Source organism: Patagioenas fasciata, chromosome 13, assembly GCF_037038585.1.
Source record: "Patagioenas fasciata isolate bPatFas1 chromosome 13, bPatFas1.hap1, whole genome shotgun sequence".
NCBI classification, from domain to species: Eukaryota; Metazoa; Chordata; class Aves; order Columbiformes; family Columbidae; genus Patagioenas; species Patagioenas fasciata.
The window spans coordinates 14,687,343-14,712,024 of NC_092532.1; the positions used below are offsets into that span (position 1 = coordinate 14,687,343).

Below are 24,682 nucleotides of genomic sequence, written 5' to 3' on the forward strand. Positions count from 1 at the left end.
GATGTGGGTTATTTTCAATGCGCTTCCCCATCTTCTTCAGCACAGCTAATGTGGGTGCTGCAGGAACGAGTGGCTGCTTTTACTGTACGTTTTTTTTGTTTAGAGATAAAGTGAAAATTAGCCTATCAGCTGTTAATGAGGAGAAAAGATTTTTTTAAAAATTACTTTTTGGTATTTTGAAAAAAAGTTTTCCTAGCTGCTGTAAGCAGCTTCACATCTGTAGTGTATTAAACTGAATTGTTAGTGTATTCCAGAAGATTTAGCTGAACAATGGAAAGCAAAAAAAGTACTTGCTTTCAAGAACAAGAGTGGAAGGAACTTGCAGACACCACATGTACAGACTAGTAACAGCTGAGTAACTTGCTTTCTCCATAAAGCAAAGGTTCTCTTCTAATCCTGACCTGAAGGACCTCATGAAATCAGAATTACTTCTAACAGTCAACATAGAATCAGAAGAGTAATATGGGAGTCCAGGTTGTCAGGTCTGCATATTACTTGTAGCCTCACTGAATTAAAATTCATTAAAATACTGGTGGTAGCCCTGAAGGGAACAGAAGCATGGATTTCATGAGCCATATCCAAATCTCATCTTGTAGAAATGAACCCAGTGCTGGCAGCTTGTACGTGTGACTGTGTAACCCACTGTGTCGCTCGCAGAAGTTCAGATGGGCCGAGGGGGTTCAGGTCACCAGGTGTCTGGGAGAGGGAAGCAAACGCAAACTTTGGGTCATCGTGTTTCTGTGTAATAGCAAAGCGAGCTGCTAACCAACCTTTTACGGGGGGTTAGTGTGGTTTATGCATATTCCTCACATTCTTGGTACCCAACCCAGAGTATTTTGCCTTGGTTTGTGAAAGCGTTGCAGCCTATTGTATGATGTCTTTTGTTATACTGTCATCCTTGGCACTTAAAGCAATTGAAGTATTTTATACTGCTATGGAAACAGCTATAAATGGCTATGCAAGCATTTCTTTTGTTCTGTTCTATCCGTTTTGTGCTTTGGAGAAATCTCATCTAATATACTCCCATCAGCTGCTAGTTCAGGTTTTATTTCCATGCTGTAGCTTCTGAGAGTTGCCTGTAGAGAAGCAGTCATTACCCTTTTGTATGAGTGAAAGTAGCTGTGAATTTAATAAATAGGACTTGGACACCTGAGGAGGAAGATGGGGAACAGATTAATCTCTTTTTTTTGTTTGTTTGTTTTTTTTTAATGGAGATAAGCACTGCTGGACCACTGACTGCATCTACATCAGCCTGCTACTAGATTGCAGTATGATGGTTTCATCATAGTAATCAGGATAAACTGGGTTTTTAAACTGTAAAAGGCACTTCAGTAGGTATTCTGGAATTACAGTGCTTCTTGAAGCCCCTCTGTTAGCTAACAATTTTCATTTTCTATACTTCCTTTTTTTGTTTTAGTTTGTTTTCTACTTCCTAACTGAATTCTATTCATGCTGGGTTGTTTGCTTCTGATGTGGTGTTTTCTGTGCTTTCTTTCCCACGTTTCTTGCTGGTTTTCTGCTCTGTAAGAACAATAAAATACAACTTAGAAGTCTTGATCTGACTGGAGACTTGATTTTGCTCTGTAATGCAGAAAGGCTGTAGATGTGTCATTACAAAACTTAATGCTTTCAAATATGTCTGTTGTAGAGTTGATTCCCCCCCCCCACCCAGTTAATGGAGAAATATTTAATAGTAGTTTCAGTCACCTTTCCAATTGACTGTTGTGCTTTATAGTGAATTCAGTCTCCTGGTATTTTGAGCTTGCTTTGTCTTCATGCAATAGGGAACTAATTGGAAATTGGTAGTTACAACAGAACTTTTCTTCTTGGACTGTCTATCAGAATGAGCTGCTTTCCCATCCCAGTCATGTCCAGGATTTTATCGATCTTGTGGGTGGCTCACAGGTGCCCAGGAGCTGGATTTAGCTGTGATGTCCGAATGGGTGTTGATTATTTGCCATATTGAAGGCTGTGTGTCAGCTGCTCATATGTTGTAGTACTTTACCAGATAATAGTATTTTTCAGATTCCTAAAAGAAGGCACAATATGAGACTGTTTTCTTGATGATTTTTTTTTCCCCCCCCACCGCCAAGTGCTTCCAGTACAGTCATTCTCACTCTTTCGCTAGTTTCTTAGAAGTACTGGACACAGAGGGGAAACAAGTCTAAATGGGAAGAGAGACCATTCAGCAGAGTCTTTTTTTACTTATATTATAGCAGCGTACTATCAGGTAAAGTACTGGGAGTTGCCTAATGTAAGAGTCATCCCCGTAACCCCAGCGTCCGGGTTAGCCAGCTGGAGTGCCGACCTGGAACTCACGACACATCTGCTGCCTGGTTTTCCACAGCATGGCCGCTCAACACAAGGTGCCCTGCTGATAGGTTGTGTTTTACCTGCTACCTGCTGCTCCTTTCTACGCTTGACTCGTTTCTCTTTTGTAGCTTCTCTCTGCAAGTCTGCAGCTAGAAAAGTCGTGAACTTTAGGCATGTCAAGTTTCAGCCAGAATAAAATCTTTTCAGGGGGACCTTCTGAAAATGGTTGTTTTCAATCATTTAGACTTACCAGCTCCTTAGTTGTAATTACTGCCTTTGACTGACCTCAAGGATTTGCTGAACAGTGTTTGTGTTTGGCGTGGTTATGGATCAATAGCAATTTAAGTAATGTGGGGAACGTACTACTAACTGGTATTCCACAGATCCCTTTTGGGTTCAGTTCTAAAGGGACTATTGATATATAATCGTATTTCTTCAACGATGCGGATATCTGGTCAGCATGTGGGGTTGGTCAGTTCCCACTCAAAGAAAAGAGAAAACCAAAATATGGAGGTTTAGGGTGTGTGGTTTGGGTTTTTTGCCTTTTTTAAGGGCAAAACTAGTTTTAGCCCTTTTAAACTGATACTTCTGGATTGTGCAATCAGCCAGATTCTGCTTGTGCTCCAAGTGTAGCAGAGTTAAAACAGGAAAGAAAGGCTGCCTGCCTGAGGAGGCATGTCAGAACAAAATGATTTGGAGGAGTTGCATGGCTTTGAATAGTGATGGTTGTGTTTTCTGGATCCTATTCTCTTACTCATGCTACTGCAACAGCAGTGGATGAACCTACTTGACAGAGTGAGTGGAAGGGATATCTCTTAATGCCATGCAGAGTGATTGAGGTGTGTGCAAATCTTCATGACCTGTTGTTTACTCCAGGTAGTCTGATATAAGTTTAGTGGCAATATCCTTTCACAGCAGAGCAGCATAAATTAAGGTGATCTTCACAGGAAAAACTTGCAAAAGTCTTGAGAGATCTGTTCCAGAAGAGTTCTTGTTTATTGGAGGAGTCAGACCTTCTACAGAGGAATGGGGGAAGTACAGTTCCCTTTCTAAACATGTCAAAAAGATGTAGGAAACTAAATGGAGCTTCGCTCTGCCTCGTCTGGGCTTTCATACAAAGCACAGGCTTTCTGTGTTTATTGGCAGTCACTGGTCATATTCCAAAATCATCTTCGGGTTTGCAGGACAGTGGATGTGGTGGACAGTAAGGGGCGGAACTGCTTTGATTACTTATTTATTTATTTAATTTTTAATTCTCCAAGTGGAGGAATTAGCATTGAGAAGGCTACATTGATCAAAGCTCCTTTGTGGCCTTTCTAGCATCACTAATTATCACCACCCAAACTGAAGGCTTGTTTCAGCATGGAGAAACTGATGTGTTTATTTATTTATTTATTTCCTTCCAAGTGTGTTTTTAATGTGATGCTGTTGCCATGGTGTGAAGAGAGCTATGTCAGATTAGAGATAATTTGGCTGTTTTCGTAAACTGGTCTGAGCAGTGTGACTAAGTAGTGATAATCTCATTAAATCACATTAAAACAAACCCAGAGCATTAGACGGGGGGGATTTCATGGTGACCATCAGCAGGATGGTGGTGTATAAAGTGTGTGAATGGTACAGATATTAACTGTTGCCTCCTCTGAATCTCAATGCAGTTTAGGCTGAACTTTTGCAAGTCTATATGTAGACTGCTTGTTGCTTAATTTACGTGGTCCTTATCCAGAATCACAGATCACTTGATTAGGTAAGTGGTTGATCACAGAGGTTGTCTTGCTCTTGTCCTGTAGGATGCCCACTCGCAAGGAGAGGTGGTGGCATGCCTGGAAAAAGGCCTGGTAAAAGAGGCAGAGGAGACTGATCCTCGAATTCAGGTTTCTGATCAGTGTAAGAAGGCAATTCTTCGTGTAGCTGAGCTCTCTTCAGATGACTTCCACTTGGACCGGCATCTCTACTTTGCATGCCGAGATGATAGAGAACGATTTTGTGAAAATGTGAGTAGTTTCCTCTTGCCTTCTCTTCTACAGTAATACATTTAAAAACAAACAAACAAAACACACAGGGGAAGGAGGAGTGGAATGGTAGAGTGGAGCCTGAGTGAGCTAGTGTAGTACTGAAAACAGGCACCATGTAGCTGTCATTTTGCAATAAATCTGGTGTTAAATTCACTCACCCAACAAACAAGCATTATTTCCAGCGGGTTAATGAACTGAACTGGCATAAATGGTTTAATGGGCATCAGAGCTGGTCTGACAGAGTGTGGAACGGCTCGCATGGGGAGGGGGCAGCAAAGGTAAGTGACTGCTGCCTCTGCAGCGGTAAAGCTGCTGCACCAGGTCAGCCTGGGCTGGCTCTGCTCACAGCGCTCCTGAGCCCTGGCGCTATGAGCTGGAAAGCTGCATTGTTCAGTCTGAAATGGCTTGTATCAGCTGAGCGTCATCTCACTGAAAGGGTGATGAACAAGACCAGATTTTTGTTTTAATGCAATACAGTTTAAAATATTTTTGTAGTATAGAAGCTATCACTGTCATTTGAAATATTAACTTTAAAATATTTCTGGTTTAAAAAATAAATCTCTTTAGGTGTATTTTAATCTGCTCGTTAAGCATTACAAGTCTTATCTTTAATGGCAAATGTTACTGTTCTGTTTCACAGACTCAGGCTGGGGAAGGCCGAGTCTACAAGTGCCTCTTTAATCACAAGTTTGAAGAATCGATGAGTGAAAAGGTAGGTATCTGTCTTAACAAGACAAATCCTTAATGCAGAAATCATTGGATAATTCATCAGTCCAGGCTACCTTATTCTTTCCCAGTGTGAGGAAAATCCATCACCACGTAGTCGGATAACTGACTGCTTTAACAGATGCTTTTACTTTGATATGTTTGTATTTCCAGCTATGTGCTGATGGCTTGAATTAATTGTACTCAAGTTACAGCCTTTAAAGTGGAAGGTTTAAATAAATCAAAGCTTTTGGGTGGCTAATTTGGGAAGGCAGACTTGGAGCTCAAGTGGTAGTACTGTGATAGAGCATTTAAAGGTGAAGTTGCACCATACAGGGTAAGCTGTGGATAAATGCTGTTGTACAGATTAGAAACAAAAAGCCCAAATGCCTCTGCAGGAAGCTGTGTGTGTTTCACTTTTGCTTTCAAGGCTATGAGTGTCGGACTGTGAAGCAGAAAATCCTGTGGGAAAGATGCACAGTTCAGTTACTGACATTTTCCTTAACTTTATTCCTGAAGATGTTTTAGACAACAACAAGAAAGCTTTTCTGGAAAGCCAGTCTGGAAGAGAGTTTGTACTGGTGTAGGTGTTTTGGGAAGACAGCAGTGCCTTCAGTGATTTCAAAACCAGCATCATAGTGTTTGGGATTATACAGAGCTATAGAATCTGTCTGAAGGGATACAAAGATGGGTATCCACAAAGCCCTCCTTGGAGAAGCTCTGCTGAAGGATCCAGGTTCAGAGGCCCGGAGGGATCAGACTCATTTCCTTTTCTTTAAATGCATTAGCTATCTGAAAGCGTAGTTCCAATTAACAAATTAAAAACTGGGAGCATGATCCCTGGGGGCTTGAAACAAAGCTTTGTTTTGTACAAGCGCATTACTGAAATGGACTGCTATTTTTGATTAACCTGTTTTTTGTTGTACAGGGACAGTGGTGGTTTCTGAGGGGTCTTTTCTGTGGTCATCTAAGATACGAATGTAAGATGCTGAGGGTTAGACAAAGCTGTAGCAGGTGACTTGGTAGGGAGAGAGGGGTGGATGCTCTGGGGGTGCAGTTTGCAGAGCAGGAGGAACATGAAAGCTGGTTCTCACTCTTGTGGCTGCTGAGGTTGAACTGTCTGTAGAGTCACTAGTTTTGTAGAAACTGCTACCCAGTAAAAAGTCCACCACATAGCTGACAGTAGCTGCCCAGTGCGTGACTCGCTTTGTATAATTCAAAACCGCTCACCCCCTTTCAGGGCAAGGAAGTCAGAACCCTGGTATAAGGAAGGGGAGAATGATATAGGCCTTCTCTCTTCCTTGTGCCAAGATTGCTCCCTGTTCTCCTCACCCTAAAATTGCACAATTTTCCTTCTTTTCAAACAGTCCAAGAATGGACAAACTTGCCTGAGCTATTCTGAATTATTTGCCACCCTCACATTTAATTTTTATAGAATTTAAACGAAAAGCTATGAAGTGTAGCAGCGTTTTTACAGGCCGTTTTTTGGATGAAATTTAGAAGATTGTTCTTGCAGCTGCTGGATTTGGGTTCGATCACAGCGCATCCTCGTGAGCCTCACCCATTGTGGAAAATGGCTGGAAATTCCCATGGTTGGACTCTTTATCTGCTGTCATCTGTTCAGCATCTTGCAGAACAAATCGAAAAAACCCAGTATTTTGTAAATATGACTGGAAAAAATTGTTTCTTGAGGGCATGGGGTGAGCATGTACCACAGCTGGGATAAATGTCAGCAACTGATCCTAGTTGCTGAGAATGAGTCACCCTCTCAGCCGTAGCTGTTCACAAAAAGCTGGATGAATGTGCAGTTTTAAGAAGTGCTCTGCAGAGAGCTGCTGCCTTTAAACCTGTTCACCTCAGTGTGTGGTGTTAACTGTGTGGTTTCTATGAGACAAACGAAATTTAACTGCAGTCCAGCTTAAATGCATTAATTTTAAAGCATCAGTCATCTTTTGAAATGCAACTTAAAAACGTAACAGCAGCAGGTTTAGCTCTCCTGCCCGCATTCAGAAGCTCCTTCAGCCACCCCCGTGTGTCCCCTGCAGTGTCGTGATGCGCTGACAACCCGCCAGAAGCTGATTGCCCAAGACTACAAAGTCAGCTACTCGCTGGCAAAGTCCTGTAAAAGTGATCTGAAGAAGTACCGCTGTAACGTGGAGAACCTCCCTCGGTCTCGGGAAGCTAGGCTTTCCTATCTGCTGATGTGCTTGGAATCTGCTGTGCACAGAGGTAAGTGGAGTTGAATCAAAAGATGTGTGACTTGCTGGGATCTAGATTTAAATGTTTCTCTTGAACATGTATTTACAGTCCCCTTCTCCAAATAACCTTTTTCAAACTTGAGTTCAAAGGTGGGTTTCCTCATTGTGATGCTTTCATCACTGTTGTTTTGAAGATCAGGATAGCTGAGTAAACCTCTGATGCTGACTCTTATTGTGTAGGCAAGGAGTTTAAAATGTGAAATAGCAAATCTGGTTTGGACTGATGATGTGTAGTTGCAAATCCTTCTATTTGGTGTGAATTCAAACAGCGCTTTTTTTTTTCCTCTATGTAGTAAGCATTACATATGCTATTTGGTTAAAACATACAATAGAGAACCTGTTTATCATCACTCAGGGAAAGTCAGGAGTAGTCAGTCCTCTGCTGCACATAAGTAATGTTCTTTCCTTGCAGTTCAGTAGCTTGAGTAAATGCCTTAATATGTAACTCCTGCTTTTCCTATGTAGAATGAAGTGTGAGAATATTATTTTAGTGTAAGCTGGAGAGGTCCTAACACTGGTGGCTGTCCCAAAGGCATTAGAAGAATGTAGCAGGGCCATGCTAAAGATTGTCTGTGAAATTGCCATAATATGTAAAATGGCACATTACATCCTCTAGATTTGCACTGGAGAATTATTTGGTTTTCCCCTTGGCGTGCGGCTGGGTGGGTTCTGATTCGGGAGCAGGACTGCGTGCTGCAGCGCCCCTGGCACGGAGCGGAACGGCTGCTGTAAAGCCATAAGCAATCTGTGCATTTGTGAGGTTGAATAACTCGTTGCTCTGATTGATGTGGAAATGATGTGTGCTGTTTGGGGAAGAGTTGTGGATGGTTGTGTTTTGTTGTTGGTGTGGTGTGTTTTTTTTTTTTCCTTCTCCATGCAATAGTGCAGGTGTTTTCCTGAATTACATGCAGAAAACTGCTGTTCAGTTACTAATTTCCACTTTCACGGTGGAACAGGTTCTGCAGTGTGTGGCTCATGCACAAAGCATAGCCCAGGAGGAACACTAATTATTCCTCACACCTCCATGTCTCTGTGTGATGGTGTCTGGGAGCCCCTGTTGGGGTGCAGGACCTCTGGTGCATGGGGTGTTGTGCAAGTAGAAATAGGTTGTGATGGGGACTAAGGGGGTGGCATAGCAAAACAGACATGTTCCTTTTCATTTAAAATAAAAAGTCTCCATGGGGACCATAGGAAAGCTTATAGCAGATCTAAGCATTGATGGAAGTTACGTTTCTGTGCAATTGCGGTGGTTTGTTATTCCTGGTAACGTATTCTATTCTGTGTTTTGGATTCCTGAGCAAGTATGTGCCTATTACTCTAGAAAACCTTTTCAGCTGTTCTTCAAAAGCACCTCCTGTAATGTGAAGTCCGAAATAAGATTCTCTTCATCTTTCAGGAATCCCTTTTTTCAAATCCATGTATTGAATCCATAGGCTCGCTATTTTAAAGGTTCAATTAAAAGCTGGGAGCTTCCTTAACAATTGGTTTAATCCCCAGCACATCCACTCTGGTGCATTTGTTGCAGTCTGGTGTTCTCTAGAGTGTGGACGTTGTCCCTGTTGTTCCAACCTGATGGTAGCGTAGGTCAAGAAGGGCTCTGCTGAGCATTAATACTAAATCCTGTTGTCTTCTCTTGGCTCAGGTCGACAAGTGAGCAGCGAGTGCCAGGGTGAAATGTTGGATTACCGACGCATGCTCATGGAAGACTTCTCGCTGAGCCCAGAAATCATCCTGAGCTGCCGAGGGGAGATCGAGCACCACTGCTCGGGCCTGCATCGCAAAGGTCGCACCCTGCACTGCCTGATGAAAGTAGTACGGGGCGAAAAGGGAAACGTCGGGCTTAATTGTCAGCAGGCGGTAGGATGCTTTTCTATCACTTTACTACTTGGTTAGTCAGTAGAAGCACTGATTTGTCTGTTAATGTTTTTTCTTGCGATAGAGATTCTTCCGAAGGCAGTCTGGCTCTGCTGGGTGCCAGTGAATGCTGGAGGCAGTTGTCTAATTGTCATGGTGTGAAGTGTAACTTTAGTTACAGCACATTAGTAATGTTTTCTTTTTCTCAAAAAATATGTTTTTAGATCGTTTTGGTCTGGATTTTGTACTGGATCTCCAGTAGTTCTTCTCCAGCAACTCTGAAGTCATGGAATTCTCTCCTGGGTGCAAGATACAGGGAAACTTGCTTTTTAATAAGTGTTAAAACATTCCCTCTCCTTCCCTTTTCCCTCTTATCTTGGAAATGCACTATATCTTCTCAAAGCACCTTTCCACTTAATTTTATTTTTGCGATTTCATTCAGCTTAAATGTTAAAAATGGAACTTGAGGGACAGGTAGGTACAACATACTGCTGCATGTCATCATAGTTGCAGCCACCGAAGGAAATGTTGTCCTTCTCCAAAATATTTCTTTAAAATGGGATGATTCTTTTGCCGCCTTAAAATTCCATCTTGGCCCAGATGCATCCTGTTTGTGGTATCTTTAAATTGAAAGCAATTGTTTCATATTTATTCAAACTCAGTAGTGCTTTTTAATGTAATATTATGTTTTTGTACTTAATACCTGCTTTTAATGACCCACGGGCCTGAAAAAGTGACATCAATGCCAAAAATGGCTGGGGAGTGTTAGTGCTAATGTGGGAATTTGGGAGGATATGTGCTCTTGACCTCCTGCAATATGGAGAACCACAATAGTCTGTTTTCAGTGTAAATATGGCTTAAAGCCTAAGCCCAAAATGTTGCCAGTTTGTCTATGTTATTAAAGATAAATGAGTATCTGTTAAATATTTGTAAGGGTTAGGTTGCTTTTGTGATGAAGCTTATTTCTCCATAAATACCAGGTGTATTGGTGCAGCAGCTGTAAAGTTTGAGTCATTTCTGCAGTGAGCTGTAGTGCATGACGTATGCTTTGCAACATTAGTGTGAAAAACTGAATACTTGTTTCTTTCTAAATACAAAATCAAACTTGCTGCCTCAGAACTTGATTATTTGCAAATTGTTGGAAGATCAGTTCACCTTGGGAATAACTTCCAGATGGTGAAGTGGTTCAGAACCAAGTAATAAGGCAGGGGACCCCCAAAAGTGATAGAAGATTTCAGGCTTCTGTGGAAAAAGAATGTCTGTGGGTAGGGTTGTTTTTTTTTCAGCTTTTTTATACTTAAGCTTCTGCTTTATTTTTGTACAGTAAGTCGATGCAACAGCAGGGTTTGTCTGTGATTCCCCTTCAAGGTGAATGACCCATGTTCTGTTCTCTGTGCAAAAGCCATCAGGAGCAAATTAAGTGTTGATTTTGTAAAATATTATTAGTTTGTCCATATTTTTATGGGCAAGAGGAATAGATGATTACAAGAACAGGATAACCATTCCAAACTCTGGGTTCCTGAGGACTGGCATGGTGCTATTATATAGCTGCCTGTGACTTCTGAGGTACTAAAATCATTTATTATTAATGTTTTAGTGTGAATGGTAGTGGTTGTCTCAGTGGTCACTGTTTTTTCTCTGTTTTGATTTACTGTACTTTTAGTAGTATCGGTAGGTAACGCTAATACAGCACTTCAGTTTCTTGGCTGGCTCAAAGCAGTAGGACTGGTCCTGAAACTCTTCAGACACGCTTGCCTAGACAGTTTGCTTGAGGAAATTGGAACAAGAAGCATCTAATTTGAATCTGGTTTTACTTCCTGGCCTGTCTGTCAAGGTTTGCTCTGACTCTGCTTGCTTTACAAAACGAAGATGTTTGCCCATCTGCCAAAAACGACAAAAAGAATCCCAAAATGACAAAACATAACCGAAGAATCTCCATAATTTTATTTTCCTGCAGGAGGATCTGCTTGTTCCCTTTCCTGTACAAGGGACATGAGTGATTCCTTGTACTTAAAACTGTCAATGAAATGCGTTCTCAAACCTTCTGAAACTCCGATTTCTTGATCTGAGGGTTTCAGTTTCTTGTGATGCCTTAACCAGAATCATCTCGCTTGTGAGAGCCTGCGCTTGAGATTTAAGCGTGCAGTTGAGCAAGGGGCATGCCTAGACCCAAACATCTGAGAGCTGTGTGTGGGTTTTTTGTCTCAGTTTTGATCAGTGAACATAGCAAAATGTCCAAATTCTGCAAATGGTAGAGGAACGATGACTTGCCGTGTAACGGAAGTGGTTCAGCCGAAGTGATAAAAAAACTTTGTGGGTGTTTGGTCAGCCTTCTCTTGCCTAACTGCAGGCTGAACTGCCTTCCTCGCCCCCCATATCACAGGTACACTCTAACAATGTGCCCTCTCGCAGGCTGGCTGCACATTGGCTTTGCCATGTCAACAGCTGCTCTGCCTGTTCTGAAGCAAAGGATACAGCTCTTATTGTTTATACTATTGATGTATTTCTATAGGGGCCTGCATTTTATTAAGGAAAAAAAATGACTAGAAGGAGAGACTACTTCTGGGGCATGTCTTCCCATGTAAAACAAGTTGTTCTTTGGTTTGGGGAAGCATGTGCAGCTTGAATATGTTTCAGTCTTCTGCAAATATCATTGTCATGTTATTCTTCGAAGATGGAGATCCTGTATGTAGGGAGGATGGGTCTGTGATGCTGTAGGTCATCAGACAGCAGATACACATGTCCCTTAATGGTGAGCATCAGCCCATAAAAGGTCTGCAGCTCTACTGGCGCTGTCTAGCACCTACACTGTTGCTCAGTGGAAGCAATGTTTTATACTCAAGCTGCTGGCAGACTGTTTTGTGAACATGTGGCTTTTATGTTGCTTCTGTTCAGTCCCTTGAGCATATAAAACTATAATCCTTGCTAAAAGGGCACGTATTTCTGCCTCTGATTTCTAATACAGCTAATAAATTGATAGTTAACTTTTAATTTAGCTCCACATCAGGATAAAAATTCAGAGGATTATGAAGTTTATCCAGCTGCTTTTCAACTGCAAGGGTTTGTTGTGGGAGGGAGGAAAAATCCAATAAAACATTCACTTTTATCACTGGTGCCAAATTATTCCCTCACCCTTGCAGCCGGGGCAGCTGGTTCGCTGCCGCACGTCTTGTGTGCGGTTGAGGGTCGGGACCATGCAGGCTTGTGTGAGTGTGCATGCCAGCAGAACTGAACCGTGCTCTATTTTTCTTCTTGCATTGACTCTTACGGAGTTTGTAAAGGGCGTATCACTTCTCACTTCTCCTGCTGATTAAGGTTTAGTTTCCTGTTGTGAACTGTACCCTGTATTGGCTTCTGTTTGACCACTGTCAGAGTTGTGTAAAATTTTTTTTTTATTATTTTTATTATTTTTTAGTGAAAACATCCCAAGAATTTTTGAATCAATAGCTTGTGCGTGCTAGGCAATGCTCTTGCATCCCTTAGAAGCTGAGGCTGGGCACAATTAACTTTGGCCAAGTGAGTTGCAGGAAATCCTGTGTTCCTCCCAGGCAGTCCCTGGTCTGTCCCCTTGATTACAAGTTTCCTATTGAATAAATAGCACTGGCTTGTATTTTCTCTAGTTCTCTGGTGCTTTTTTCTTGTCTGTGTTTTATGATGTTAGGGCTTTGCACCTGGAAGTTTCCTGGATGGTATTTAGGTGCAAAGTTTGAAAGGTGGAGGTTAAAATTGTAGTTGTGCTTTTTGATTTAGTTGGGCTGGCGATCAGTAACAAAAATCGTTAAGTGTTTGATGTCAGCACAGGACATTTGATGTCAATGTGCAGCTGCCTTCTAAGCAAGTGCTCTTTTTTTTCCTCCAAATTTGCGAGCTAAAAATATTTGCGTTGTTGAATGATGATACCAGTCTGCCCCATGTCAGTGTTGGGGAATTCACAGCTTCGTGGGAAACGAAGTGAGGTGTGGGGACCCTGGGCTGAGTGATGGAAGTTACCATGCTCCCCAAAACTGTAGATTAAGTGAGATGGAGATTTACGCACATTCCCTTCATATATATATGGGGAAATAATATAATATGAATAATAAATTGCCTGCTGTAGGCTGAAGTGTAATTAACCTGGCTTCCAAAAGCTAGAGCAGGCATACTTGAGGAAATTATATTTCATGGTCCAGCAGAACAGAACATTTTATGCTGGATTTCAGTGAAACTTGTGTGTCCTCTCCAGGCAATTAAAAAACATTTTTAAGCTTTGTTTGTAGTTAGACAACTGGTCTTTAAACATTTATTTGGTTTTCAGTTTAGAATAGTAGATAGTCTTCATGAAAATGTGATAAATTTGTGTGTTTGGTATCATCAGCCTTATGGAATTGAGGATGGATTGAAAATATAATGCAATATTGAAATTTTACCTTTTCTGTTTTATAAATTGGTATGTAACAGGTCCAGGTTTACAGCTGACCTGCACTGCGTGACTGGTTTCATACAGTGTTGCTGGGCTACTTCATAGGATAATTAGGGTTCAGCAACGCTGGCCTCCTATGTCTGGTAATAGAGTTGGCAGCACGAGCACTTAAAATAAGCAGCGGTAGAACAGAGGTCAGACCTGGTAGTGTTGTTATTGCTGTAGAATTGCCATGCTGAGAGGTTGCAAGCGTGCTCATTTTGATCATTATAATTTGTTTTCCTATCCACAATTTCTTTCTTCCAGCTTCAAACGCTGATTCAAGAAACTGACCCCGGTGCAGATTATCGCATTGACCGAGCGCTGAACGAGGCCTGTGAGTCGGTGATACAGACTGCCTGCAAGCACATACGCTCTGGAGACCCAATGTAGGTGTCTCCTAGTTACAACTGGAGGTTGTGTGGCTGATACTAAAACCTGTCCAGAAAGGATGGACTCTCAACTAGTGATTCATACTGGGTTGGAGGGATGAACTGGGCTCTGTCTTCATTCTTGCTATGTAAGCAGGCCAGTATTTTTACAACAGGCTGGTTTAGCACTGGTGAAGGACATAGCTGTGTTGCGCTTAGATTAAGTTTGTAACTTTTCATGTGCTAATTTCTCAAACTACATGAGTCTCTAGCAATATCACAAAGAAAAGTTACCAGCCTTGAAAAGACCAGTTAAGCCAGATCTTATATAAAATATTCATTATGATCCTGTTGTATGTCAGGCTTGCTGAGAGAATTAAAACAATGAAATTTAAGAGGGTACAAATGTGGTATACAGTTGATTTTTTTGGTGTAAACTTTTTGAAGGAAAATAAAGATCTTCGCTGTGTTTGAACATCTTATCTATGGTGTGTTGGAAAGACTGATTTGATGACGCCAGCTGTTACAGGGAAGCTCAGCATGATTATAAGAGTCTGTTACAGTCTAACTTTTCTGTTTGCAGGATTCTGTCTTGCCTGATGGAGCACTTGTATACTGAGAAGATGGTAGAGGACTGTGAGCATAGGCTCCTGGAGCTCCAGTATTTTATATCTCGTGATTGGAAGTGAGTACTGTAAAACAAGATTTATTCCTCACTTGATGCTTGTATTTAGTGTTTGTATGCATTAGCCATTCCTTGTAAAACAGAGTAGCTTATGCTTGTTCGAAAGAGAACTTTTAAGCATGCCAGGTCTGTAGAGCATTAATGTCTGTCTAGAACAGTAGAAGCAAAAGCTACTTGGGAAAAATAAGTGTGGTGCCCACTTGAATCAGGTATGCAACCCTGAAAAATGTCTCAAGTTTAAACTCTGAAATTCAGAAGTCTCCCCAGCCATATTGAAGTAGAAGGCTGTTTTCTGTGCAGGTGGCAGCCAGTTTTATCTGCTCTGAGCACAATATGGGAGTTAAGAAAACCAAGCTACTAAGTATAAAAAAGACACACTGTGTGAGAAGCTCCCTGCTTCCATTTCTGCCTTTTTTCCAACTTCTGTGACTACAGCCTGTAGAGCAGATGTAATTCCCTTTGGAGCCCTGCTCTTCCAGCTTTCTCATCCGAAGACGGCAGTGCTTTGTTTTAAACATACACAGAGCCCATTGTGTCTGTGTGAGTTAAGATGAGGAGAGTATAAATATTACAAACATGACCAGTGAGGAGAGAATAAGTATTTGACTTCTTCAGAAGATCGCGTGGTGAGGAAGTCGAGTACATCAAATGGAGTTACTGCAAGAAAAGTTGAATTAATTGTTCTCAGTGACCACAAGGAGCATAAGGCAAGAAGTCATGGGCTTCTATTACTGCAAAGGGTATGCAAATCAAACATTAAGGAAATCTGACTCATAACTATGTCTATGAGTGGCATTACCAGCAATTAAAAGCTGACATGCTCTGTGGCGTGCTGTGCAAGAGAATGGGAGATGCTTCAAGAAGTTTTGAAGATTTAATTTGTAATTAAAGATCATAGTATATTTTCGCAAGGTTGGGAAGTTGATTCCAAATTGAGCAACAGGCATTTTGCTGCCTGTTGGTTCAGCTGGTTAGACACCACTGCTAAATTATGTAGATTTTCCTGCCTCAAAAGCATTTCAGAATATGAAAAACATTAAAGGTTTATTTAAAGTGACAATGATAACTTTTCTGTTTGCAGATTGGATACAGTCCTTTACCGCAAGTGTCAGGGAGATGCCTCCCGTCTCTGCCATACCCATGGCTGGAATGAGACTAGTGAGCTGATGCCTCCGGGGGCTGTTTTCTCCTGCTTGTACAGGCATGCGTACCGCACAGAGGAGCAAGGCAGGAGGGTGAGTGCTAAGAGCACAACTTACTGCTCTTTGTAATAGAAAGGTTGTACATATGTTCAGATGTTGGACACACTGTGCTAAAGCTGCAAGAACTCAGCAAAAGCTACTTAAAAGCATTTACCGTGGGTGGTACTTGCGCTGCTAGGGATGTCCAGCTCCTCCTCCAGTGTGTCTTGAAGGTCTGTGGTGGTGTTCTGATAAGGCAGAACAGCCACATCAAGATGTGACAATTGCCATCAGGGGAACTGCATGCTGACAACACACAGTGCAAGTCTTCCCCACAGTCTTTCCAAAGAGGAATGTGGTTCTGTGTAGACAGCATAGCTGCAAAATTGGCTTTATGCAAAAAGGGGTTCCAAGCCCAGCTTCCCTACAGCTTCCCTGTTTCTAATTAAGTTTTGGTTGGAGTACAACTTCAGATTATACTCCATTAAATTTTTCCTATTGATATAAAGCATCTTTTTAGTTCTTTGGAGCCTATTGTACTGGTAAATGTGCTTATGCTCTCTTTAAAGAAGACAGTAGGGCTTGCTACCCTGCAGTCTGGAGATCCACCACAATGACATTTGTTTTGTTCAGGGTGACTCTTTTCAAGTTTGCTGCCCTCTCGTGCCTTTATCAAGGCACTCCCTTGAAAGCCACAGGGTACTTGGTTCCATTTCTCTTGGCACTGTACTGTACACAGCCCCTAGGAGTTGGTGGGTTTACACAATGGCTTGGCTTAAAAATTAATTTCTACAGCTTGATTTAAAAGGTCTCTCATGGCAGGGGTCAAGTATTGATTGAAAGCATCTCTCTTTTAGGAATAATTTTTTAAAATGCAGTTTCTTAGTCTGCTGGGTTGGGACTTCTTAATTCCATTTTATATTAGTGCTGACTAAAGAAATCAATAGCAACCCTGCAAATAACCTGTCAGAGAGAGAAAAGGCTTTTAAATGTATTTTTCTTGTGGAAAGTAGGCTAAGGGAGCAGCTGTCTTTTTACTTGAAAGCAAACTCATCAGAGATTAGATCTGTACCTTTTTTCAGTGCTGCGCGCAAAATGCTAGGTAACCTCCAGCGCTCTGGATTTTTAAATGTATGAAGTTTTAGGCTTCGATTGGTCCATTTTAGGTCTGCGGTATCCTTGGATTTTCTAGAATTTGTCTTCCTCAGTCTGGGCAGATGCGGGTTCTGATGTGCAGCAGTGGGGAAATTACAGCTGGACTGTTGCCTCATTCTAGGCTTCCCTTTTGGAACTGAGGGCGTGAGCTGTTTTGACTTCTCCAGAACCAAGTCTGTAGCTTTGAATGAAGGGAGCAGTGCAGCAGATAATCTAGGGACCTGCTTTGAGACCTCGTTTCAAAAGCAAAGTGAAGGTTTAAGAATGTAAAATTTTTTTTAGTGGAATGAAAGGAGCCTCCCTCCAAACTAAATGACTAAGCCCCAAACTCTTTTGGAGCCTGGGTTGCTTGTGGGTGCCCCAGCAGGCTTGTGCGGAGCAACGCAGCACTTGGTTTGTACTTCCTGGGATTGCTGATGGCATTTGTGATCACTCTCAATGCTTCACCTTACAACACTTTGTTTGCATTGTGCGAATTTAGAGACCCTATACACTAAACGCACTTTGTCCTCATTGCAGCTATCACGAGAGTGCAGAGCAGAGGTCCAGAGAATTCTCCACCAGCGCGCCATGGATGTGAAGCTGGATCCAGCCCTCCAGGACAAGTGCATGATTGACTTGGGGAAGTGGTGCAGTGAAAAAACGGAGACGGGGCAGGTGCTGTACACAGTAGCTCTGCTACTCTGTTTGCAAAGCTGGAGGGGATGGAAGGACAAAAAGGGGTAGAGACTTTTTTTTGTTAGCTGTCTCTTTATAGCTGACAACATATTAAAAAGGCATGCAGTTCGAAACATCTACGCTAGACTGAGGGACAGAGGTAATATGAGGAATCTTTGCACCTCCCTAATGGTTTCAGTAGCTTCAAATGTGTGTGGAATGAGAAGGGGAAAGGGGATAGTTAATAAGGACTTGATGAAGCAACCCTACCCCACCCTGACTCTTCGTTGTAATATTCTAAGTTTGACATTTCCCACATAAACTTTATCCCATTTCCATTTGGCAAATACTGACATACTTCCTGTGTTTATACAGAACTGAACTAACATCTGCTGCTACTTAAAGTTTCAACAAATACTTTCATGTTCAATTGCTGTGCCCCAGCAGAGCTGTAGGGAAGGAGCCGTTCAACAGCAGATGCAGTAGAGCATACACCACTGTCTTTTTGAAGTGTGTATCATAGGTCGTAGTTTGGGTAATTAACCTCTCGTTAAGGTTATATGAAGGGGAAATTAAATATGATATTCCAGAAGTGAAAGCACATCATGCAGCTTTTGAGGGCAAGCGGAAACATCCTAGACCAACATTCTCAATCATTACTATGTATGTGTGTTCTGGGACTACCAGTAGAGTAGCTGGGATTAAATGAGATTTAGGACTTTTCAAGGAGGATCCCAGTTTCATATGTGTTAGAATATTTCAAGCCCAGATTTTCAACTGGGGTTCTTGGATCACATGCAGAAATGTCTGGTTTTTTTAGGAGCTGGAATGCCTTCAGGACCATCTTGATGACTTGGCATCTGATTGCAGAGACATAGTGGGAAACCTTACTGAGCTGGAGTCCGAGGTGAGCAGTTTTCAGTGCGAGATAAAGGGAAGAGTTGAGCATGTCTGGTTAAACATGTCATTTTGATAGTGAGGGAAAGCGAGGTTAGAGTAGCTGCAGAAATGCAGCTCTCTGGGGTCAGAAACCAGACTTTTTACCCCATACAGTGGAAGTTTTCATGGAGCTTCTTGAGGAAGAGAAATGAAAAATAATTGAGGATTTTAAGCTGGTGATGACATTTCTCCTGCTTAAAAAAGTGGATATGGTACTGAAGCTGAGAGTTCTTGCACAGGTAACCCAGTTAGCTTTAGTGCAAGTCAAGATATATTATGGGACTTTATTTTTTGGTCTCGTTTGCAAGTAGTTTTGAGAACCATATTGCAACCTCCCTACTCTAACCCAAAAGTGTTGCCAGAAATAACTGCCAGGGGCATCATTAGAAGTTTTCAGTGAGGTCAGCAGCTTTACTTGTTCTACGAAGTTGCATGTTTGACTGTCTTGCCCCAGATTGTTCCCCATATCCCTTAAAATGTATGTTGTGCCCTCAAGAAAACTTTCTTCCAGTGATTACAGAATGTTTTGTTCAGAACTACATAAGTCTTCAGCTCACGCCTAGGTGTAAGGTGATTTTTAGTGCTATAGCATCCAATTTGAAGGAGATTGGCTGAATTATCCAAGTAATAAGTTTCTGTGGAGATCAGGCTCTTCCCTTAAGCTGCAAGGCTTGTATTGCATTTGCTGTGTTGTTAGCTGGAGTGAACCCTACGATTTCCAGAACTGAAGGGTAAAGCTGTCTGGATTGCATCTTTCGAGAGCCTGTAAACTGGCTTGAATTTAACTTGTTATCACAGGTTGTTTTTTTCAGAGCCTTTTTTCTTGTCCATTCACTGTGAAAATGAAATATTGCATGTTTTCTGCAGGACATTCAAATCGAAGCCTTGCTGATGAGAGCATGTGAGCCCATTATCCAGACATTCTGTCATGTGAGTACTCAGTAACAGCTTGAATATCTCTGGGGAAAAACCACTGTGTGGGAAAGGTTAGAGGTTTTTAATATTAGTTCTTGATGTTCTTTCTGCACTTGAAAGGTAGAATCAGAGGTAAGCAGTTACAAAAGTCTTTAATTTAAAAAAAACACCCCGAAACAAGAGTTCTTAGGTCAGTTTAGTATTTCTGCTGCTGTCAGAGACCTAGCGCAAAAGCTAGAGGTTTAGAGATGAATATTGCCCTGTAATTGGAAAAGTTACTCTTTACAGTGAGTTAAAAACTAAACTCTTTCCTTACCCTGCCCAGCAAGCGGTGTGTCCAGCCGCTCCACTGTGCAGCTGCTTGGCATTGCTGGAATAACTTCTTTGATTGCTCTAGGGTTGAGTAGTTAAATAGCAATGAAGGCATCTCACTGTAATACTTCAGATAAGCATTGAGTCTCTGTGGTGTGTTCTCCTGAGTCCAAAGCGTGTATGTGCCTGACATTATTCTTTCCCAAACTATATCTGTACATACTTGTGTGGCACAACTCTCGGGTGGTCAGTTAAAGCTCACAATAGAGAGTGGGACTGCAAATAACATTATTTCTGGTCACCATGGGCTAAAGGCATATAAAAATCATGACTTGTAAGAGTAGCTCATTTTTAAGCCTTTCGTCTGTTTTGCAGGAGGTTGCAGACAACCAGATTGATTCTGGGGATCTAATGGAGTGTCTAATACAGAACAAACACCAGAAGGAAATGAATGAAAAATGTGCAATCGGAGTTACTCATTTCCAGCTGGTAAGCAGTGCTTTTGTCTGCTATCCGTGGAAGCCTGTTCCATTCATTGAGGGTGTTGACAGGAATTAGCTAATAATGAAACCCCTCCTTTGAGATTGATTTCCCCCTGTATTTAAAGTGCTCTTATGAATTCAGACAGTTGTACTTACACGCCTGGTCATAAATGGTCACTTCTGGAGATTATTTATTTTCAGTCCCTCCTTCCTTCCCTGCATGTGGTAGATAGGGTCCCAGCTTCTTCAGCAGTGAAGTGTCCCCCTTGTATCTTCATTAATAAGTTGTGGACAAAAGCATCTGCTGATTGTACAATTCAACAATTGTTCTTTTGGGCAGCACTTTTTTTTTTCCTCCGAGTAACCGAAGTTGCTTTTCTCATTTCTTTCTTGCAGGTTCAAATGAAAGATTTTAGGTTCTCATACAAGTTTAAAATGGCTTGCAAGGAGGATGTGCTGAAACTTTGCCCCAACATCAAAAAAAAGTATGTAGCACCTGAGCAAACAGCAATCTGATTTTATAAACATGTCATAAAGTTAAACGATATTTCATGATAGGACAGAAAATGCTGGAATTCCTTTAAAGGCCAATTGTTTTGTGTGTTTTCCTGTAGATACTGCATTCTGCAGGTGCTTACGGTAGAGGCATTGCATGCCTCTTTAAAATTACTTCTGCTTTACTCTTGCATACATGCCTGTCCTCTTTATTTTTCTTGCTCCAAAAATAGCTAATGACGACAATTAGTGGACTGTATGTCCCAGAGTGTTTTATGTCCCTGCTAGATTCACCATCTTCTAAGATGCAGGCTACAGTTGTTCCAGTTGCTGATCTGGGAAGGGAAAATACGCCACTTGTTTTAGGTGGTTTGTTCATTTCAGGATAAGGGGTTTTTTAATATCATACTGCAATGACATAAGGGTAAATTACACACAAGGCCAATCCTGTTTGTGGATTGCAAGACCATTCACATTTTATGATATAAATGTCCTTGCCATAATGCGAAAGGATTGTTCGCAATGCTGTGTAGGTATTGACCTTCGTCTATCTTTGAGATTAAGTAAAGCTTTTCTGAAGTGCTCACATAACTTAAGAGCAGAGGTCTTGCTGGGCAGGGGTGTGGTAGGATTTTGGATATCTTCTGTCTTATAATCTAGACTCCAATGAGATAGCATCAGATTTAGGTTTCATGATCCAATTTCTCTGCATAGAGCTGTACCCAGGCTACAAGTAAACACAGAGGCAGAAGGACTTTGTGTTGTCTTTGGATCCTTGGGCTCATTTTCTCAGATGTGATGATCCAACACCAATCTTGGCTGGTCTAAGTGAAGGGTATATGAGTAAAAAGCTGTTTTCTTGCCTGCAGGGTGGATGTAGTGATCTGTCTGAGCACAACTGTGCGCAATGATACTTTGCAGGATGCCAAGGAGCACAGGGTCTCTCTGAAGTGCCGCAAGCAGCTGCGTGTTGAGGAGCTAGAGATGGTAATCATGCATGAAACTCTTGATCTGCCTGATCTTCTAGCGAGGTCCTTGACTGAAAGCTTCCTGGTTTGTCTGCCCTGTAAAATAAAAGGAAGCTCGTTTGTAAGATGTATCTAATTTATTTTTGCACTCTTCTTACAACATGAGGCTGGGTTACCCTTCATGGTGAAAGACATGGTTGTCTACTTTAATGTGTTAAATAATAGTCTCATGAAGGCCAAGGCAAGTGAAATGGTCATTGGAATTTCAGCTAGCAGTGATTATGTTTACTGTTAGATAGCAATGTGTTACACATGCTGGTGTCCTTAAAGTCCTCTAGGAGAGAATAAAAGCTTCATTTTACAGCCTGAGGAAACAAGCACAGATGAAGCAACTCGACTCCAGCTGCTCTAAGTTGCTCAGCGGATAAATAAAAGTAGTGTTTGTTCTGGTAGACAAGGCTGCCTCTCAGCTTCCTGCTGCAGCGCTTCCAGCAATAAACTCCTGAGGTCTTTGTCCAGTAGATAATTGTTTGAGTTTTAAAGCTTCACCTTAAGTAGGCCCATGTCAGAAGATGCAGCACTCTTGCCTTTGTATGGAAGATTCCAAACACTGGGCATCACAAAAAGCAGGAAACTTCATTCACGTCCTCCAGATCACTCAAGAGATGAGTGGTTATTAATGTGTCCTTCAGCTTTCACAGGAAAATATTTTGGTTGTCTTGAACATTTGTCCATGCCTGTTTAGGAGTGGCAACAATTTGCCAGCTCTAAAGTTCAATTTAAACACTCTTTCAGTGTCAAAAGCTGCTGTATGGGTTTGCAAAGTTCATTTCCCACTAACACCACTTTTCACACCTTAGACTCTTCTATTCAAAGAAACTGACACACCTGTTGTGGGAGTTGTTTGCTTGTTGTGAGTAGAGGGCTCTAGCTAATAGATTGACTCTAGGTAAAATAGTCCTTAGAGTCCTACTTAAAAGTTCATACTGTAATTTATCCTGCAGACTGAGGACATCAGACTTGAACCAGAACTGTATGAGGCTTGTAAAAGTGACATAAAGAATTACTGCCAAAACGTGCCCTATGGCAATGCTCAGGTAATGAATTTTATTAATAATTTACGATTTAATTTGTACTTTCATTTCAGAAAACTTTTGAAGAATACTTTTGTCCCTGTGAGGGCAGTGTTAGATTTTCATTTTGATACCACTGAAATATTTTGTTAATATTTTGGGGCATTCTTCTTTATATATTTTTTTTTCTTTCTCCTGCTGGTTCCTGGACATTAATATCAGGTGGATACAATGCTGTGAGCACTTCGTTCCTCAGTTAATGCTAGTTATAAGCTATTAGTAGCTGGTTACTGCAAATGTTAAAGATTTAGGCATCATGGCTGCAAGATGAGGTTTGGGGTTTTGGAGTAAGTCCAGGTGGCCCTCTTCATCCCATTAAATCTTTGTGAGAAAAGATGAGCTTAACACAAGTCCTGGAAGTAAACATTGATAATGACTTCTGATGATATCGAGGCATTGGGAACTTACCTGCATAAATCGGGTGAAGACAGCCATTAGGGGAACACATAGCTCTGCGTTTTGAGCAGTGTATGGCAGAATCGTATCAGTGTGTCTGTTGTGGTTGTAATACTGTGTTGTAGATTATTGAATGCCTAAAAGAAATCAAGAAGCAGTTGAGTACCCGATGCCACCAGAAGGTGTTTAAACTGCAAGAGACAGAGATGATGGATCCAGAACTGGACTACACACTCATGAGAGTCTGCAAGCAGATGATCAAGGTAATGGTAGTGCGCTGATTGAGAAGGGCAAAGCTGGGATACAAGGGCTGTCGGTTTTGAGCTTCTTATAAGGGCTTGTATGCAAGACTGCTGTGTTGTTTTACAAGTATGATTGCTTTTTTGCAAAATAATCAGTTTCTTAACTCTGAGTCAGGCTGAGGTTTCTTCAGGGCTCTTCTCTTCAAATTTGCTTCCTTCAAATATCTGGTGAAAGCCTGTGCACTAATGACTTTCTTCCCAACTGCCAGCAGAATTGAGGAGGAAGTCTGTGCTCAGGCTTCTAACAGTTTTCATCCAGTTGGTTTGGATCTGGATTTGGATTGGCTTTTGGCAAAGGTGAAGAAGTTACGATAGCAGTGAGGCGTAACATCTTCAGTTCACTGCTGACCTGGTGCACAGAGGCTTTCATCAAACTGATAAAGCAGGCCAAATCTTAAAATTAGAAATGCCGCCTTAAAGTGGTACCATGTGAAAAGCAGCAGTGGATGTTAATATGAGACACTCTTGTGCAGCAGCCAGAATCGCAAACCCTGAAGTGCTGATATATGTGGTCGGGATGCAGTTCCCTGGCTCTGTATTGTGGCTGAAGCAGAACATCTTGAGAATTTATTGCTCCTCAGTACAAACTCAAGATTTTACAAAAAGACCTGTAGTCTCACCAGAATGGTGAGGACTAGAAAATGCAACAGCCTTATCTTACACCCACGGAATTAGTTTCTAACAAAAGAAATGAGTACTTTGATCTGAATTTTGGGTAAGACGGTTCACTTTTGACTGTCTAATTCAGGGTGGGAATGGGCAAGTTGGCATCAGTGAGCTGTTCTCTGCTTTCTCATCATATATGGTCTTACTTGGTCCTGAGTGTTACTAATGAAGTCCTTACCTGTCGCTTTGTCCAGCCAGCATTTATGCAGAACGGCTGTGTGTGTGTAGACTTAAGATTCCCTTTTTAGTTTCTAAAAGAAAAACAGTGAAAGTAGTATGAGACCTAATTTGGTGGTTATTTCCTGCAAATGGTGCTGTAATTTAGGAATAGAAAATAAAGGCAAATTGATTTTGATGCTGCCAACGTAAAATGGAGCCTAGAAGCCAGTCAAGGCCGTACAGCTTTGTGCTCACTCTGAGCAGAGATTTTTGTGCCTGTAGTCAA

The 24,682-nt window shown here is 41.6% G+C and overlaps 1 protein-coding gene across 1 annotated transcript in view; it reads left to right on the plus strand.

Annotated features, from left to right (window-relative positions):
- GLG1 (golgi glycoprotein 1) overlaps window positions 1–24,682 on the plus strand; it is a 78,880-nt gene that overhangs the window by 43,967 nt on the left and 10,231 nt on the right. The window contains exons 5-19 of the mRNA XM_065848570.2: window positions 4,101–4,304; window positions 4,966–5,037; window positions 7,076–7,259; window positions 8,931–9,145; window positions 13,848–13,969; window positions 14,535–14,636; window positions 15,718–15,871; window positions 17,492–17,629; window positions 18,450–18,536; window positions 19,436–19,498; window positions 20,171–20,284; window positions 20,674–20,762; window positions 21,642–21,759; window positions 22,745–22,837; window positions 23,395–23,532. Coding sequence (XP_065704642.1) covers window positions 4,101–4,304; window positions 4,966–5,037; window positions 7,076–7,259; window positions 8,931–9,145; window positions 13,848–13,969; window positions 14,535–14,636; window positions 15,718–15,871; window positions 17,492–17,629; window positions 18,450–18,536; window positions 19,436–19,498; window positions 20,171–20,284; window positions 20,674–20,762; window positions 21,642–21,759; window positions 22,745–22,837; window positions 23,395–23,532 — 1,893 coding nt within the window. The remainder of the gene's footprint in view (window positions 1–4,100; window positions 4,305–4,965; window positions 5,038–7,075; window positions 7,260–8,930; window positions 9,146–13,847; window positions 13,970–14,534; window positions 14,637–15,717; window positions 15,872–17,491; window positions 17,630–18,449; window positions 18,537–19,435; window positions 19,499–20,170; window positions 20,285–20,673; window positions 20,763–21,641; window positions 21,760–22,744; window positions 22,838–23,394; window positions 23,533–24,682) is intronic.